The following is an 18,266-nucleotide window of genomic DNA, read 5'->3' on the forward strand; positions in this document are numbered from 1 at the left end:
AAACTAAATTTTTCAGCAATACGACACTGTGATCCTTCCAACTTTGTTGCATTCTCTATATTTGTAACTTGCACAGACATATTATAAGTCTTGTCACCATGTTTTAGCATGAACATTTATTTTATAAAGAGAACAAGATTAACAATTAGTACAAATCAATAACCACATCTCCATAACAACCATGGCCATCTATATATCGTATTACATTTATCTTTCCGAAGAAAAATTGCAAACATGGCATGATGAGTCATTTCACCCGATTTTTAATAGAAAAGATTGGAGAATGCTGGGTTTGCAGTGAAATACTTACCCTTGGGCAGATCACTATGTGTGTGTATTAGGGTTGCCAGCTTTTTTTTTTAGGAAAATATGGGAGACTAAGGAATCGGTAGAACTTCACATAGAAAATTGACAAATTATTCAATTAAATTTTTAAATAATAATAATAAAAAAAAGAAACGTTATTCTACACTTTGAAAGTTAAGCTTAAATTAAGATTATTTCAAGATAGGTTTTGCCTCGAGTAATGGTTTTTAATCTTTATTTTATTTTATTTTATTTTTTTTTTTTACAAATTGAAAAAAAATTCTCTGTAATTGAAGTTGGTTGCAATTTGCAGTTCTCAGTTGAATTAATTGTTGTGCTCCTGTTTCAAACATCTGTCCACTCTTTGTTCATGACAGAAAACACCATATATATCTCTCTCTCTCTGTCAGCATTACTACCTGGAAGCTTAGAACAAAACTCACCAGTTTTTCCAAATTTCCAATATTATTATTATTATTTTTTTAAATTTTAACCTGGTCAGTATTGAAACCCATTTCTTCCAAGCATTTACCTTCTGTAGAGACTGCACATTTTAATTAATCTCTGGAATAACAAAATTTATCATTTGAATCATCTTCATTCACGGAAAAAATTGAACGTTTGAAATACAATTTTTACATTATGAAAAATTAAGGGAGGAAATTGCTCGAAGAGAAGAAAAATACGGGAGCCGGGAGACTATTGAAAATTACTGCCAAATACGGGAGATCCCGGGAAATCCGGGAGGGTTGGCAACCCTACTATATATGTATGTAATGTATGCCTGTAGAAAAAAGTTAGGACATGTGTCAGTCTTGTTTTCACCACCTTCAAGAAAAAATCGAAAAGCGTAGAAACAAAATTCTAAAACACATTTTAAGCTTGTAGTGGTGGATACAACACAATGTGTACTAAATTATTTTTACGTTTTTCGACTTTTCGTAGCGGTGGTGAGAACAGAAATGGCATATGTGCTAATTTTTTCTACAGTTGTTTGCACCAAAAATAAATGTTTCCATCGTTTTAGCACATGAAAATACATCGTAATTAATGATTTTCAGAAAAAAGTACTGAAGAAAGGTGTTTTCCAAAACATTTACCAAATCGTGGAATAGGGAATTATGTTACCCGTTATGACCCGACATGATTCGGATCCGGATTAGCAGGTGCCATTCCATGTCAAATCAACACAAAAAAGTGGACTTTTCAACCCTACCACCTCAGATTTCCATAAAATTTGGTGGGATGGTAAAGAACCTTAAGTTAATTAATTATGTAAAATTTTAGCCCTCAATAATGCACGATATCCATACAGCAATTCTGTCAATACGAGAAAAAAATATAAAAATGTTGCATACTATATCAACAAAAATAATTCATAACTTCTCTTCTAATTGAGGTAGAATCTTAAACTTGGGCTTATTTTAAAGCTAATGGATCATACGTTTCAATAAAAATAGGTTTGCGTCAAAGTAATGAATTCTTTATTGAATAGTCACGTGAAACATATTTTAACATTGAATATCTATAAACGCGGGACATAAATTATTTCGCGAAAAATGTATGTTATAGAGGTAAGAGTATTCTCCCCTTGGTGTAAGTTTCATTTTGGAAACGTTTCAGGAATATCAGTAAAAAAATATATCAATGTATTGGTTTGTAGCACTTAAACCCGTCTTACACCAACACTGCATGCACACGAGTTCGTACTTGTCTGATAAGCTACGTCATCGATCTGTCAGGCCGTCATGAGTGGGAGCTTATACAGTCTTCAATTTATACAAAACGTGCAATCTGTTTCAAGTGCGGTGTCGTCAGTTTTTGTAGTATGTGGTAGTTTTGTGCGATGTAATGGAGTCGCGTTTTAAGTTATAGGCCTATGTTTGCTGCAATCCCTTCGAGAAATCAGGGCATTGTAATTAGAGAAAAAATTTAATAAGTGTTATATCGTGGATGCTTCATGTATTTCCTGATTTAAAACAGGAACAAAAGGTGTGCGCTATGTGTCGCAAAGAAATAAAAATATAATATGATGCTATTACGCAGAATCCTCATAATGACCCTAGTAATGAAGAATACGTCGACTCTACAGCAAATGTAAGTTCATTAAATACAAGTCTTTTTGACCAAGGTATGTTCCTTATTAAACAAGAAAGGCTACAACAAGAGAAATATAAGAGACAGAAATTTGAAAATATTGTAAAAGATAAAGTCTTCGATATTAAAGACGCCGAGGAACCAGGACCTTTCTGATTCTGAAATTTTGTCTCAGTTGCAGGAAAATTGTCAAAATTCAGGTAAAAGTGAGAAAATCACCATTTTAACACTACTACCTAAAAGCTGGAGCGTAAATAATATAAAAAAGAGTTTCTTTCAGCTTTCGAATACATAATTCGGAAAGCAAAAGTCCTGGCAAAGGGAAAGGGAATTTTGTGTTCACCAAATCCGAAACCTGGAAAACCCTTGCTAGCGGCTGTTGCCGGTAAAGTTAAAGAATTATGTTGTTCTGACGAGATAAGCAGAATGATGCCTGGTAAGAAATATTTGTTGTGATTAAAGAATCAGGGAGTAAATCACATGAGCAGAAATGAATTATATGCAGTATTTAAAAATTCTAACCCTGACCAAGAAATTGTATTCTAGCTGGAGTTAGTGGAACTATACTGTCTGTGTTTGTGTCCTTATCAGAATGTAAAACTTATGCCGGAAGCAATTTATTAAAGTTTCAAGTCTACATGGATTTCAAAAAAAATTTTTCTTTATACCTTCCAACTTAACATTTCTTGGCTACTATGGTGTGCAATCCTTCTCATATAAATTGCTTGTTCAGGAAATGTACAGAATGTTCTGAACCATTCAAAATAAGAAGGGTTTAGAGAAATGTTTCGAATAAAACTTCAGTGAATCAGTGACCTACAAGCAGTGGATGACGACTGACTGATCAACGCTTGAGACCATAATGAAACCCACAGACAAATTTTTCGACTGTCTCTTGGAGAAACTTGGTGATTTACTGACTCACTCATTTATATCATCTGAACAAAGTAAGTTTCTACGTGATATGAAATCATTTCTACAGCCATGCCAGCTTGTTGTGTTATGCTACTTCGCTGAAAACTATTATTTCGTAATCCAAGATGAAATTCAGTCATATCACAGGACTAATGTGCACACAACCATTCATACTTTGGTAATATATTTTAAAAAATTATACTTGCTAAGCAGTTTTAAAATGCAGCTGAAACAACGCAGCATCCTGTCTGGAAAGATGATCAGGCTATTTCATCTCAGCAATGAAAGGTAAGCATTTCTTACAGAACTTCAGGTTTAACAAAATCCATGTGACAATAATTTATTTCAAGTAATAATTTAAAAAATTCGAATTATGTACTACATGTTAAATTACATAGCGACATTCAAGAATATGATCAAATATAATTAAATACAACGAATGTGTGGGACATAATTATCGCGACTTATACGGTTAGCTTACGCTTGCAGTGACATAACAATTTTTATCTTTGTAACCTATGATGATTCCAAGTTGAAACTTATCAGTTCATTATATCACTAATTGAGGCGTACTATATATTTTTTTCCTTAAAATAGAACCCCCGCATTTTTAAATATGAATATATGAAAATTGTTTCACCATGTTTTTTTAGTGTAATTGAATACATGCAGAAAACAATATAAGCAATAAAAACTATCACATATTAAGAATGTATCACCGAATTTTTGTAAATTTATCTGGAGTCGTTGTTGAGATATATAATTTTAAATGAAGCGGCGTGCTTACAAAAATATGATTTTTCTTCATGTTTGAAACGCCACTGACAGAAAACGAAAAGCACAGGACATATGAAACTCGGCAGTTTTAGTTAGCGCGGCAGGTAAAACAAACCTTCAAAATTTGAAAGAAATCTGAGTCGGTCGGGTTGAGCGCCTTATTGATTTGATATGGAATGACCCGCAGCACAGAAAGCCAACGATTTAGCAAATTCATTCATTCATTCATTCATTCATTCATTCATTCATTCATTCATTCATTCATTCATTCATTCATTTATTTTATTCCATAGATCTTACATGAGCAATGAAGCTTTAAGATGTGGAACATGTCAACATTTTACACTATTACAATTACAATTTTTACAAATTTTTATAGTTTTACAATTTAGTAATTTTCTACAATTTTTACAATTTTGTACAATTTTTTTACATTTTGGCGAGATGTAGTGAGATGAGATGAGGTCCGAGGATTCGCCAAAATATTACCCGGCATTTGCCTTTTCGGTGGGGGAAACCTCGGAAAAACCCAACCAGGTAATCAAATCAAAGGGGTTGAAGCTAAGGACTCGCCATAGACCATCCGGCTTCAGTCCCACGGCTGGGGAAAACCTCCGAAGAAACCAAAGTCCAAAGGGGGATCCAACCCAAGCCCGAACGCAGCTCCGGATCAGCAGCCCAGCGAGTCTGCCGACTGAGCTACATCGATGGCTCTACTAAAAGTATACAATACATAGCCAATCAGATTATTAAATTTACAAACGCAAACGATCATTCATAAGTTGAGCTATATTATAATACAAAACAATTTAATTAAATTTAAGGCATAAACAATTCAACCAGTTGTGATATACAGAAATTGATAATACATATCATGCAAACTACTTCAAATTACAAACACAAACAATTTATCAGTAGAGCTATATAGATTACTATTCAATTTAAAGCATATACAATTCATCGGCCAAAACTATACAAATATATACAATACAAAGTAGCATACTTTCATTAAGCTATACAAATTTGTGCAATTAATATCAAGTAGATTAATTCAATTTATAATCACAAACAATTCATCAGTTGAGCTATACATATTACCATTCAATTTACAGTAGGGGCAAATGTCGATGCAAATGAAATTGCAAGTAGCGGTAACTCTTTTAAATGTTTTGAATTGTGTTGTCTCTTTGCAGACACCTTGTCATTTTAAAGTATTGGTACCCCACATGTCCATGTATTATTCGTTACTGAACATTTGTTTTCAACTAGACTACATGACTAGCTTGTCTTATAGTCACTAGCTAACCGATGTCATAATTTTGTAAATAGACAGAGGTTTGCAAATATCGTGAGATTTATGCCTATACTTCTCCACAAATAGGAAAAGTTCAATCCAAAATATCTCTGAATAAACCAGCAACAAAAATCGATAAGCTGCATACGTTGAAGAAACATTAAGATTTATGAATTATAAAATTCTATAGGACCACTTGTAACATTTGAATAATCGAAACTTGCACTATGTTTACTTGTGCCTTTTTTTCTGCGGCTTTATTAGGTTGCCTGTACTCACATAACAAAGACGACGAGTATTTCTTAATTACATGACACACAAAGAGTGCGGTATCTAGTGGCAAAACCTTGAAAACTTATTATCATTGTCGTAATTGCTTCACAAATTATGAGGCCTCAACCTTAACATCAGACACTGTAATGATAAGCAGGACCGATAAACTTCTACAATATGCTTAGCTGGAGAATTCTGTATTATGTTTCGGCAACTGTCAACTAAGAAATAGCTTACTTTGTAAATCGAAAGGGATATAGAAAACAGCTTTAAGGACTATTTAATTCTCTTCTAAAAACGTTAAACTTATTCCAATCATATAAATAAATATCAGTAAACCAGTGGCGATACGTCATTAAGGGTTAAAGGGACTTAGCCTCACCAGGTTTTTGGACATTCATTCATTCATTCATTGTGTTATGCCCAAGGGCAGCTGTTTCACTGCAAACCCAGCATTCCCCAGTCTTCCCTATTTTCTGCTTTTCTCTCTGTCTCCTCATATGATCTAGGCTATATATCTTAAAGTCGTCTGTCATCTGATATCTTCTCTGCCCCGAACTCTTCTCCCGTTCACCATTCCTTCCAGTGTATCCTTCAGAAGAACATAAAAGAGTAAATTTTCATATTACAGTATACATAATTAATTGTAATTATAATTGTAATTGTATTCTTAATATTGTAGTTGTAATCCCCAGGTAGAGGGGAAGAGAAGGCCTGATGGCCTTATCGCTACCAGGTTAAATAAATAAAATAAAAAATAATGTTTTAGATAATTAATTTAATGAGCCCAAATTTGTATTTGAGTACCACTATCTTGAAGTAATGAACGATATGCGAAAATGCTAGTATGATGGTGTTACAGGTTTTGTATGTTTATCGTGACATAGAGGCTAATTCGCTGACAGTCTTCACAGCGAGTATTGGTACCATAGCTGAAATGCTTGTAAGGGACACTAGGACTGAATTTTTGACCAAAATGGTAAAAATAAATCTATTTCTTCTCTTTACATAAATAATTAGGCTACTTTATACATTTGTTTAACATTCTGTCCTATATTTAGCCCCGCCTACTACTTTTTAAGGTCTGGTAACTATTTTTAAAATGCCACATCCACTAAAAATTGCGTTTTCTCAGAACTACGTTTTTGGTCAATTATAACGTTCCCAGTGGCTTCCATTTGCTCCGATTTACATGGAACTTTGCAAGATTACTCAGCATGTTGCAATACATAAAGCTGTGCATGGAGTCAATTCTTCACTGAAAACTTTAAATAATATTAATTTTTAACTTATAAAAAATTAAAGAAAATTATCAAGCAAAAATTATGATTTGCAAGAAAATTTTTATCTCATAAACTAATTCTCAGATTTAAAAATCCATGCGCACTTTTCTTTATCATGAATTGCAAATCCTTCACAGAAGATTTTTAAGAGCAAAAACAATTCTGTAGCTGTCAGGGATGTTTTGAATTTACGCATAATGTAATATAATTGAAATACGTGAAAATTAATATCTAAAGAACTAATGAATGAAACTTGATGAAATTTGGTGCTGTTATTTAAACGTACAGACACAGCAAATGCGCCGAATTTGAAAGAAATTAATAAAAAATTTTAAAAGTTTCAAAACTCAGTCACATTGTCCCTTAAGGTCGGCGAACCATCGATAGACATTTTGGAATGCCTCCTGGAAGTCGTGTTCTTGAAACCTGTCAAGCACTTTTTGCTATTCGCGTTGGATCTCCTCCACAGTGCCAAAACGGCGACTCTTAAGCTTGAATTTTATCTTCAGAAACTAAAAAAGAAGTCGCAAGGGGCCAGATCTGGTGATGAGGTGATGAGGAATGACGACCATCTTGTTACGGGTGCTTGCTACGAGAGCTCTGTGAGCTGGCGCATTGTCGTCATGGAGCATCCATTTGTATGTGGACGTAAGTGTCGAATTTTTTTCGACATTTTCGTCAGTGTTGCACGTGTGTGGTCGACTTGGCCTCTCGTCGTGCTCCAGCGATGTTCTCGCCTGACTCACTGCTTCATTCCCGTAGGCTTGCTTCAACATTCCATGGGTTTCGGTTGCCGATTTCCCGAAGAATTAATGTTGACTCTCTGCTCCAGTTTCGAGTCAATCGTGAATTCGCAAATGCGCGGATGGACGTGCTAACAAAACCTTGTGTAACACAGGTTTCAATGAGGATAGCGCTTCGAAACTTTGTGCCGGGTCTCTTCAAGATCGTCTAGTGTCACTACTGCGAGCGCTTGTCAATCACGTGATCCCTTCGCCCACAACAGACACAGTCTCGAAATTTAATGATCACACCTCGTAATATTACTGTATTATATTATTGAGATATCTAAATATCATTATACGATTTTATTATTTTAAAATTAGATTAAAGCTTACAAATTTAAGGTGGCCTATTTGTATTTGTAAATACTTTACTTACAAATGACTTTTAGAGAACCCAGAGGTTCATTGCCACCCTCACATAAACCCGCCATCGGTCTCTATCCTGAACAAGATTAATCCAGTCCCTACCATCATACCCCACCTCCTTCAAATCCATTTTAATATTATCCTGCCATATACGTCTCGGCCTCCCCAATGGTCCTTTTTCCTCAGGTCTCCCAACAAGCACTATGTACACATTTATGGATTCACTCATATGTGCTACATGCCCTGTCTATCTCAAACGTCTGGATTTAATGTTCCTAATTATGTTAGGTGAAAAATACAATGCGTACAGTTCTGCGTTGTACAATTTTCTCCATTCTCCTCTAACTCCATCCCTTTTAGCCCCAAATATTTTCCTAAGTACTTTATTCTCGAACACCCTTAACCTTTGTAAATACCAATATACCATATCTATTTCTGCCGAGTTTTAGTGTAGTGTTAGCGAACAGAAACAAGTAGTAACACTACACTAAAACTCGGCAGAAATAGATATGGTATATTGGTATTTACAAAGGTTAAGAGTGTTCGAGAATAGTGTACCACTGACATCGGTTCCCACTGTAACATGATGAGATAATATTGTAAGTGTGCGTTTCTAGTGAACGCTTATTAGCTAGCTAAGTCATTGCGTTTTATTTTTACCGAAGAATAACAGGATAAAATGAATATACTTCCAGATAACTTCAACTACGCGTATCTCGTCGTCTGAGTAGGCCTTCCTGCTGGGTATCAAATTCCAATCCCTTTCATGGACATTTTCTGATTGCCAGCTGTGCTTTTGCGACAGAAAGGTTGTACCACGACCTCAGTTCTTACCGCATTGTTAAATATTCCTCACTGTATCTTATCGGTCCCTCCTAATCAACATTGTTATATAAGGCCAGAAGCCTCGTGACGTCTCTCATTGCAAGGACGCTCCCGACGTCCTGTGAAAATTGACTCATTCAGTTGGTACACCGCTTTTCAAAGCAAGACACAAATGCAGAACACGGCGGGAACCGAATCCTCCTGGAAGGTAAATAGAATACTCCAAGCGAGTAATATAATTAATCTCGTATCAGAATTCACACACTGTATACTGTACATCGCCTTCTTTTTCTTACTATTTGTGACCTTCACCTCTACATATGCCTTATCTTTTGTCATATTTTAAAATAATTTTAAATTCGCACACTATGAATCATATTCAAGAACGTCACTCCAACTTCACTTCGTCCTGACTTCAATTCAGAATTAAGTCGTATAAATAAAGTCTCGGACCCGTATTCAGAGACAATACTTATCTTTCCCTTGACAAAATAAAATGTAGATAAAAAGCAAGTGAATTTGGTGTTTGATGTCATCATATCGTCATCGTAGTGCTTCAAGCCCACGGGTGCTCCATGGGGAAATAATTCATTGCTCGGTATATTTTGTTTCAGACGTGTTATCAAATACCTTACTATAATAATACCCGACAGCTGTATACTACAGCATTGGCGTGAGTGCGAAAAAAACAGCGAAAAATCGTGGACCTGACATCTAGCGCAGAGGGATGGAATTACGTCCACATATACAAATATTAACATAGCGAGATTCGGACTATTGTTTAAAACGTGTGGAATTATGTATGAAACACTTAAGAAATGTTGAATAATATTTAATGTAAAATTATTATCTTATATCAAAGCTGCATATTATGAGAAATATTGCATACTTCATATTACTTTCCGTAATTAATTTTTACATATTTTTTCTTTGGTTTACCGAGACAAAATCAATCTGATATTAGGAATGAATTTACAGTAATGTTTTATGTACTCATTGCTGACAACTGCAAAGATAAAATTGATAGTAATCTGATGCTTGTAATGATTAGTAAAGGCATGTGGACAACAATAAAACTTAATTTGATAAAACCTTAAAATCCAATACATTTTAACTTCTATTTATTTATTAGGTCTAAATAAAAAAAAATTGTATTTTCTATTAACACAAAGACGAAGGAATTAGGCCTACTAAAGAATCTTGTTGACTTATGTTTTATGAACTGTCGGAAATCAAAAGTACCATTTGGAGCAATTTGTAATGCTGCAATTGTCACAATTATAAACAGCGCATATACACCCTGACATTTTAACACTAGTACTAATTCATAAAACTATTAACAAAAACTAGCCCAGCAACAATATACATTGCAGTTGATTACAGCTTGTTTCGCGAGTATCTCCATCCCGGCAGGTAGGTAGCAGCACCATCGTCGTTCGCACGTAAAACTGCTAGCTGTCCGGTATTATTATAGTAAGGTATTTGGTGTTATTTACAAAAACATTCACTCAAATGAGAAGGAACGTGTAGGCCTACATCGAAGGACTTGCTTACAAATGTAAAGACGTGATGGAAAATAAGAAATCTGACGTGTTTAGGTTTCAACAAAAAAGGAAAAAAAAAAAAAAAAAAAAAAAGGCACGAAATTTAGAGCACAAAAATATAATACTCGCAGTATTAATTATGTGAAAATTGAAGTATGACTTTAATATTATGTTGAATAAAATGAGTTCATATAAGATTATAAGTATTTTTTGTTTGAAGATGAAAAAAATCATAGTTTATTGCAGATAATTTTTTCAAACTCTATTTTGTTATATAAACATTTACAAGTTAATCAATTTAAAAAAGTTAAATCTTACTTCTTTTAACTGAGTGACTCAGTGCTAGAGTTATTGAAGTCTAAACTCAGACGTCTTTTTTTTTTTAATTATATGCTCTCAATTTGAAATTATTTCTCATTTATCATCATATAATATTCGGAAACCCTGTAAAATATAAAATTCACCCATTTAATCCCTTAAATAGACAAGAAATAGAACCCCAGACTCCCAGAATGTGAAATAAGAACTTCCTTTCTTCAGTCTCCTGCTCCAATCTCTCTCTTTCTCACTGTAATGCGTTCATAGCTAAACCACGAATTTCAAGTTTAGACATTAACAGTGCCTACTTTTCCGTTGTATGAGATATGTAATATTTTACAGGTGGTGATGATCATCAACTCATGTCGTGTTTTGCAAGTAGTGATGTTTTTCCTCTCAACCGCTGCAGTCTACGTATCGGGTAAATTCCTAAAACTGCTCATAGGCTTAAATGATAGTTTTCAATTCAAATAATTCATGTTAGGTATAGAGATCATAAGTATTATACATTATACTCAAGTCGTTGTGATACCTGCACCTAACAGTTCTGCGTAATGTTCGTAGCGATAGATGCAACGTTGCCACAATGACCACTGCGCAACAGCTGGCGAATGCTTCGCACCAATTCTGACGTTTGACTATTTAATGCTACGCCTTTACAGCATGGATTCTAACACCGTAAGTTATCATTTTCCAAAGGATTACTTTTCCAACTTTTTTCGACATTTCAGGGCAGCGCTAGAAATTATTTACAACCCTAACACACATTACGCAAGTGGTTATAACATCATGTAACACAGCACGTAGCAAACCGACAACAAAGCAGCGATCCGCGTTACTGCTGCCCTTTGGGTCATTTTCATCAACGCCGATAAATTTATTTGCTACCTTACTTTTCTAAATCTCGGTCAATAACATTATGTCGAATAACACTCAACTCTGTGTTCACCACACCATTTATTATCTTAGTTTTCCAAAATATAGATTTGGTTTCAATTCACTTTGATTCTTAAAATTCTTATCTTAAACTAGGACCATCTGTTTGGTAATGATCGAGACAATCTTGGAAGAGCTCTTGATTATAGAACAGTAAAAACAAATGACTATGAGTATCTCAACGGTGTAGTTTAATTATAAATATTGTTTTGCTACCATAAAGAACTATGAGAGTTGATAAAAGAAGAAAAAAAGAGGTTCATCATGACATACCAACAGAAAGATCTATTATTTGAACTCGTACAAAGGCACATAAATACACCGTGTCCCGCTTAGAGGGATCGAGAAATAAATGCTCACCATTTAAAATCAGATGAATATATCGTTGTGATTTACATCTGAAAAGATGCAGAAACTGTCCAAGTTTATGCACCAATGATTTAAAAACAGTTGCATGTTCATGCGCATGCGCACTAACATTTATCATGGAAACAAGCCTGACGTCATTCAGTAGAACATTCCGTCATTGGACCATTCTTCTTAATCGAGGCAACAGTCACAGGGAATGTGTATCTGGACATGTTGCAGAATTTTTGTTGCTGATCAACTCCTCCCAGAATCGGTTTTTCAGCAACATGGGGCTCCACCCCATTACTATGGAGCAGTGCGTGGTTTCTTGAATGCAAACGTTCCAAATAGGTTACTCGGAAGAGGAGAACCCTTGCCTGGCCACTTAGGTCAACCGACTTGACGCCCATTGACCTTCCTATAGCGCTTTGTGACAAGTATGGTGTACCAACGTGATACAGTTGACACTTTGGAAAAACTGAGACAACGCATTATAAACGTAGCTGCGCTAATCACTCCACAAATGTTATGGAACACTTGGCAGAAGGTTGAGTACCTTTTGGATGTCTTCAGGATAGCTCAAGGCGCACACATCGAGTTGCACCGACCATTCTCCGAAACTCGGAGAGTTTTTACATCAAGTTGTACAGAAAGTTATGTTATAAAACCATTATTTATACTTTAAATTAGCACTTATTTCTCGATCCCTATAAGCGGGATACGGTGTATATTGAGAAAAACTAGAGTGACAACCAAAATTTAAAATAAGTGGAAGAAATGGCAAACAGGTTTAATTGTAATCACTGATCATCAAAATAATTATATAGCATTCATCGTTATTATCATGTTTTTTGGTGTTTATCAGCTGTTCCAATCTCCTACGCGCCATTTTCTTTTACGTACGCCAGTTACAAGGTGCATCCAGAAAGTAAGTTTTCCTCGGCCACATATGGCTCGGCACACAACAGATCTTCCGGAGGAGTTCCGCTGGGAGGTGTTTCAACATCCACCCTACAGCCCCGATCTCACTCCCAGTGATAATTATTTTTTCTTACACCTCAAATTCCTCTCCGGTCAGCATTTTCATAGTGACAGAGAGGTGCAGACGTCTGTCACACACTGGTTTCGATCCCAGGCGGCAGACTTCTACGACACAGAGATACACAAATTGGTCCCACGATATGACGAATGTCTGAAATCCGGTGGGAAATATGGTGAACAATAACTCAACAATATTGTTGTATCTCTTCCAATAAATCTTCCCACAGAATTATATTTTCTTTCTCTAAACAGCCCCAAGGATACTTATTTTCTGGAAGAGCCCCGTAGACTCAAAGTAGGTCAAAAGTCGCTTTTCCCAATATTCGTTCTTAGGTTTCATACTTATACACATATACAGATGTCATAACTTGAATAAACGAATAGTTGGTGGGCTGACAACCATGTTCGTGCGTCAACTGTTTTTCCCATGCCATGACTTGTTTCGTTTTATTGTGTTGGGTTGGGTCTTTATGCAATAACTGATTATTTCTTGCAATGAATCGCAAATTAACCACAAAACAACATGTTTTTGTACTAAAACGTTAGTGGAAGCACAATAAGAACACACCATTGGTGATAGCAGACTTTGAGACAAGATTTCTTGATGTTCAACCACCATCATGTCAAGCGATTAGAAAGTTGAACAAACGACTTGAGCAAACGGGTAGTGTTGTGGATCTGCCACGAAGCGGAAAACTACGAACGAACTGTTAGAACGGAAGAAAATACTCAGTTCGTTGCTCAGGGAAACGGGACCTCCATTTTGAACAAAATCTGTAAAGGAATGTATAATAAAATGTAAATTGAATGTAATTAAATGTAAGGAAGTGTTTGAGGAAAGCGACTTTTAACCCACTTTCCCACTTTGTATATTCGATAACCCTGTTACCGGTCAATCTTCCGCGGATAAAATATAAACTGAGATAGTATCACAAAACCAGGATAATTATGTTGGTAAAAGACAAAAGAAGCATTATCGAGTTTTCCGATCCAAAAACCAAGGTAAAATAATTATCGGTGTTTGTGAAAATATCCCTTAGTCACTAGTGATTAAAATAAAGTTTTATCTATCCCTCTTGTTAAAGCGTTTCTTTAGTAAGGCGTTCCCGGACAGCTTTCCCAAACCATTTTTCCCAATCTGATAGTCTCAGTTATGCATTATCCCAATGATCATTTCTCCCAAAACATTTATAACAAGGACAATTTTCCCAATCCAATTTTACCAATCTAATATTCCCACTGTTAAATTATCCCAATGACCATTTCTCCCAATACATTTTTTCCAAGTAAGAATTACATATTGTAGTTAATTATTTATGGTAATGCTACCCATAGGTGTAGTGTAATACAAAATTTCACTATAATTACGGCACAGATTATAATTTCACCTGCAGGAGGAAAGAAATGATTGGTTAATGGATACATATACTATAGAAGAGGCATAAAAGTGACAAAGATTACTGGCATTGCTCTCAAAGACAGGAATGCAGAGCTACTGCAATTACACAAGGGGTTGGAGAACATATTACCATACTGATAGAAAGTATTCATTCTCATGCTCCAAACCAAGAAAAGATCAATGCAGAATTGGTGGCTCAACGAATGAAAAGAATTGCAACTGAAAACCCAGAAATACCTCCTGCACAAATTCTTCGTACAGAATTTCCAAGAGTTGAATCGGGAATTTTAAGCCAGCTCCCAGATCGAGAAAATTGTAATAAATCATTACACAGTCTTGGGAAAAGGAAACTGCCTACAGAACCAATTAATTTAGAAGATTTAGGGTAAATCCCAACTTTTTCGTGCGTGATAAAAATGAAGACGACAGAAGGATAACAATTTTTGCGAGTAAAATAAATTTAGAGCTGCAAATACAATCGAATGTGTTGTTTGTACATGGCACATTCAATCAATTTGTTAAGGCAAAGCTAAGCAAAAGTGGGTTCGTATAACTGAAAGAATAACAAATATTGTGCTTGATTACAATCAGTACAAAGAAGGTGACAGAACTCTGGATTATCTAAGATTCATTGGTCACAACTTCTGTTTGTAACTGGTCATATTTAATTTCTAAGTAAATAATTTCGGAAAATTATATGTTGCTTGAATTTGTTGGAAATGCAAATGCAAATTACTTTTGGGGAAAGTGGCCAATTCAAGAATTGGGAACTTTAGTCTTGGAAAATTGGAGTTTGGGAAAAATATCTGAGGGGAAGAAAGACATTGGGAAAATTTGTCATTGGGAATTACAGATTGGGAAAAATGTACGGAAATATTAGTAAGGATATTTGAGTTATGTATTATAGGTAAATGTTGGAAGAATTAAGATTTAAATATAACTCGTCATGAAAGAGGATACTAAACTAGAAGATGATACCAACGATTATAAAGAACATTTTTTTTATTAGGTCGATTTAAAAGCTATTCAACATAAACTTAAAATTTGTTTAAATTTGAGTTTTGTAAGATAATATAAAATTGTATGAGTGTTTATTATTGCTGACGTGCACTCTTCTATCATAGCAATACATGTTTCTCTTGTTACAAAAACAAAATTATATTTCAGTACTGCTAAGTTCAGAATTTATGACAAAATTCAGCGATTCCCTTACTTTTGTGCCCCTTTTAAAAGTGGCTTATGAGTAGAAATAGTTCTCGGAAAGATTTACAAAATTGAAGATGAATAAATAATACATACAGTAGGTAGATGTACTGCATCGATTTAGTCCATGCTGTTCACTGAAGGTAGCTTGAGAGTGACAGATAAATCTCAGTCAAAACGGCAATCTCACGTTGATGATGGGTTCTAAAATCTGTATTAGAAGTAGAATCATTATAAAGCACTCAAAAACTGTCAACAATACTTGACCTTTCTCAAACAGCTTATTTACGTCACCTAAGAAAGCTTCCTTTTATTAATAGCAGGCATCGCAGTGACCGATTTTGGAAGAGGTCTGTGCGAGGAAATGTGGATAGTTTCACAAAATTGAGACAAAAGAAAGAAGTAGATAATCCATAATCAACGAAAGCAACTTTTGGTCCGACAAAATCGCTTTGGCAAAAACTATGATATGAACTTGATGTAAGTTAATTTAATTTTAAATGTGTGCTTTACTTCGAACTTGTTTCCTGATGTTCGGATCGTTGATTTAGACGAGTATATTTAACAGTTTGACCATGCATACATCGTCCTGGGTAATCGTTTATCGCTATCAGTGTTTAGTTAACCGGAAAAAAGTGTTTTTTTAAATTAGTATAATAACGCTTCAGCCTGTAGATAATGTTTGATACAAATAAAGTCACAAGAACTGGTTAGGTTACCCAGATACATAACTTTCCGATTACAGTTTATTCCTGTCTATGGCTCATTTTTTGCAGGAATTACCTATTTATGATATACATACTTATTATAATGAGTTGTTTGCCTCCAAGTCGAAAGGAAAGTATCGCCGTCAAATTGAACTACAGACTTGAAGATGGCAGACTGTCATCAAAATAATGTACTTAATTTCTAAGATTGATGTACATTTGTTCTTATTTAATTCGTTATTAAATACATTATAGGCTTATGTATTTTATGTCTAAGGAGTTAGAAATCAACCTAGTGAATAGTTACATCACTCTCAAAGCAAAAGAAACTTTCATCCTTATTGTTAAACGAGCTTGTCTTGTGTACACAGGAATGCCAGTGGTGGCGTCCGGACCCTCGATGAATCCTTGCACTAGCGGCGATGCAAATACTACTATTCAACATTTCCCGTACCAGGTACTTTGTGTTGGCTCGACTGAATATACATATATCTTCCAGTAATCACAGTTCATTTTTGTATGAAACAGGAGCTTCTGTAGCATATTTAAAAATGCTGAAGGAACTAAATATTAACATTTTATTCGAATTATTGAAAGAAAGGGGAAATGGGAGGCGAAACATTAAAAGGTATGCGAAAACGCGCCCTTCCAAGCGAGTTAGGGACTGAGAAAAACTGAATATGTGAGCTCGAAGCCTGTTGGCCACTTGGCTCACTTCGAGTTTCGCTGTTCCACTGAAGGAACTGTAGAAAATTTTGAGGGGGGAAAGCCAAAAATAGGTGCAACATTTGACATTTGAAGAGTCCACTGCAAGAATGATGGTTGTCACTTTTTTTTTATCGAAAATAAGTTAAGGATGACATCATTTACATTAGGTGACAGAATTATTTAGTTGTTATGTAAAGGCAAGAATGCTGCTAGTCCGTGAGTTATAAGCAATGGTAAAAATGCTATACACAACAAGAACGCTGGATGTCGTCTGACTACACGACAATAATGATGATAGTCATTTGTTCCCATGGCGCACTGCATCATACGTGCTATTCATTCACCATAACTCTGCTTGTTTTAAAACGAAGAGATCGGCCTGGAAGCTTGTGCATGTGGATACCAATTTGTGTTCTTCGTTAAGGGGAGACTGCAATGAAAATCATGAAAATTTTCCAAAAAACATTATTGGCTATTTCACGTCTTTAGAATGTATATCACAGTCTAGTATATACAGTCGCGAAGCTCAATACGTAGTAAATATGCAAACATTAGATAGTTGCTCACCACTAGGATCGCTAATATCGCCTCATTACAGGCAATGCAAAATAGAACCGTCACAGTCTATTGTTTCTAGCACCCTCAAAACTCAAGCTTCGTGATTGTATAATAGACTGTGATGTATATTTTCATATCCGAAATGGATTTAGCTCAATTCTGATTATAAATATGTTTAAAAATGTTTTAAAATTAAGGCTGTAAGGGGGTATGGCGTTTAAAGAGCTGTCAAAATTATTTTTTATCAATAATATACGTACTTCGCGAATATAGTGTCTTTTGATTGATGCATTGATATTGTGGAGGCAGGCGGAACGACAATGGGCTGACGATTCTGTGTCTGCTGTTTTAATACAAAACTTAGAAGGGTATTACACCAAAATGGCCGAAGTTCGTGGTATTTTAGCTCTTCTGTAACTGGTTTTCAGGTCTCCATTCGTTTTCTTTCTAACGCCGTGTGCGGGGGCGCAATCATCAGTCAGGACTGGGTGGTCACCGCGGCACACTGCATCATAGGGTAAGTGTGAGACCTGTGTATTTATCGAATAATGCCTTCATCTTGAAAGTAGCAAGAGCGCCGTTG

At 35.3% G+C, this 18,266-nt stretch overlaps 1 protein-coding gene across 1 annotated transcript in view; it reads left to right on the plus strand.

The window, feature by feature from the left end:
• LOC138715715 (vitellin-degrading protease-like) overlaps positions 1 to 18,266 on the plus strand; it is a 61,464-nt gene that overhangs the window by 23,831 nt on the left and 19,367 nt on the right. Inside the window, exons 2-6 of the mRNA XM_069848770.1 lie at positions 7,415 to 7,593; positions 9,026 to 9,129; positions 11,126 to 11,204; positions 16,789 to 16,874; positions 18,112 to 18,200. Coding sequence (XP_069704871.1) covers positions 7,415 to 7,593; positions 9,026 to 9,129; positions 11,126 to 11,204; positions 16,789 to 16,874; positions 18,112 to 18,200 — 537 coding nt within the window. The remainder of the gene's footprint in view (positions 1 to 7,414; positions 7,594 to 9,025; positions 9,130 to 11,125; positions 11,205 to 16,788; positions 16,875 to 18,111; positions 18,201 to 18,266) is intronic.

Source organism: Periplaneta americana, chromosome 15 (genome assembly GCF_040183065.1).
Source record: "Periplaneta americana isolate PAMFEO1 chromosome 15, P.americana_PAMFEO1_priV1, whole genome shotgun sequence".
NCBI lineage: Eukaryota > Metazoa > Arthropoda > Insecta > Blattodea > Blattidae > Periplaneta > Periplaneta americana.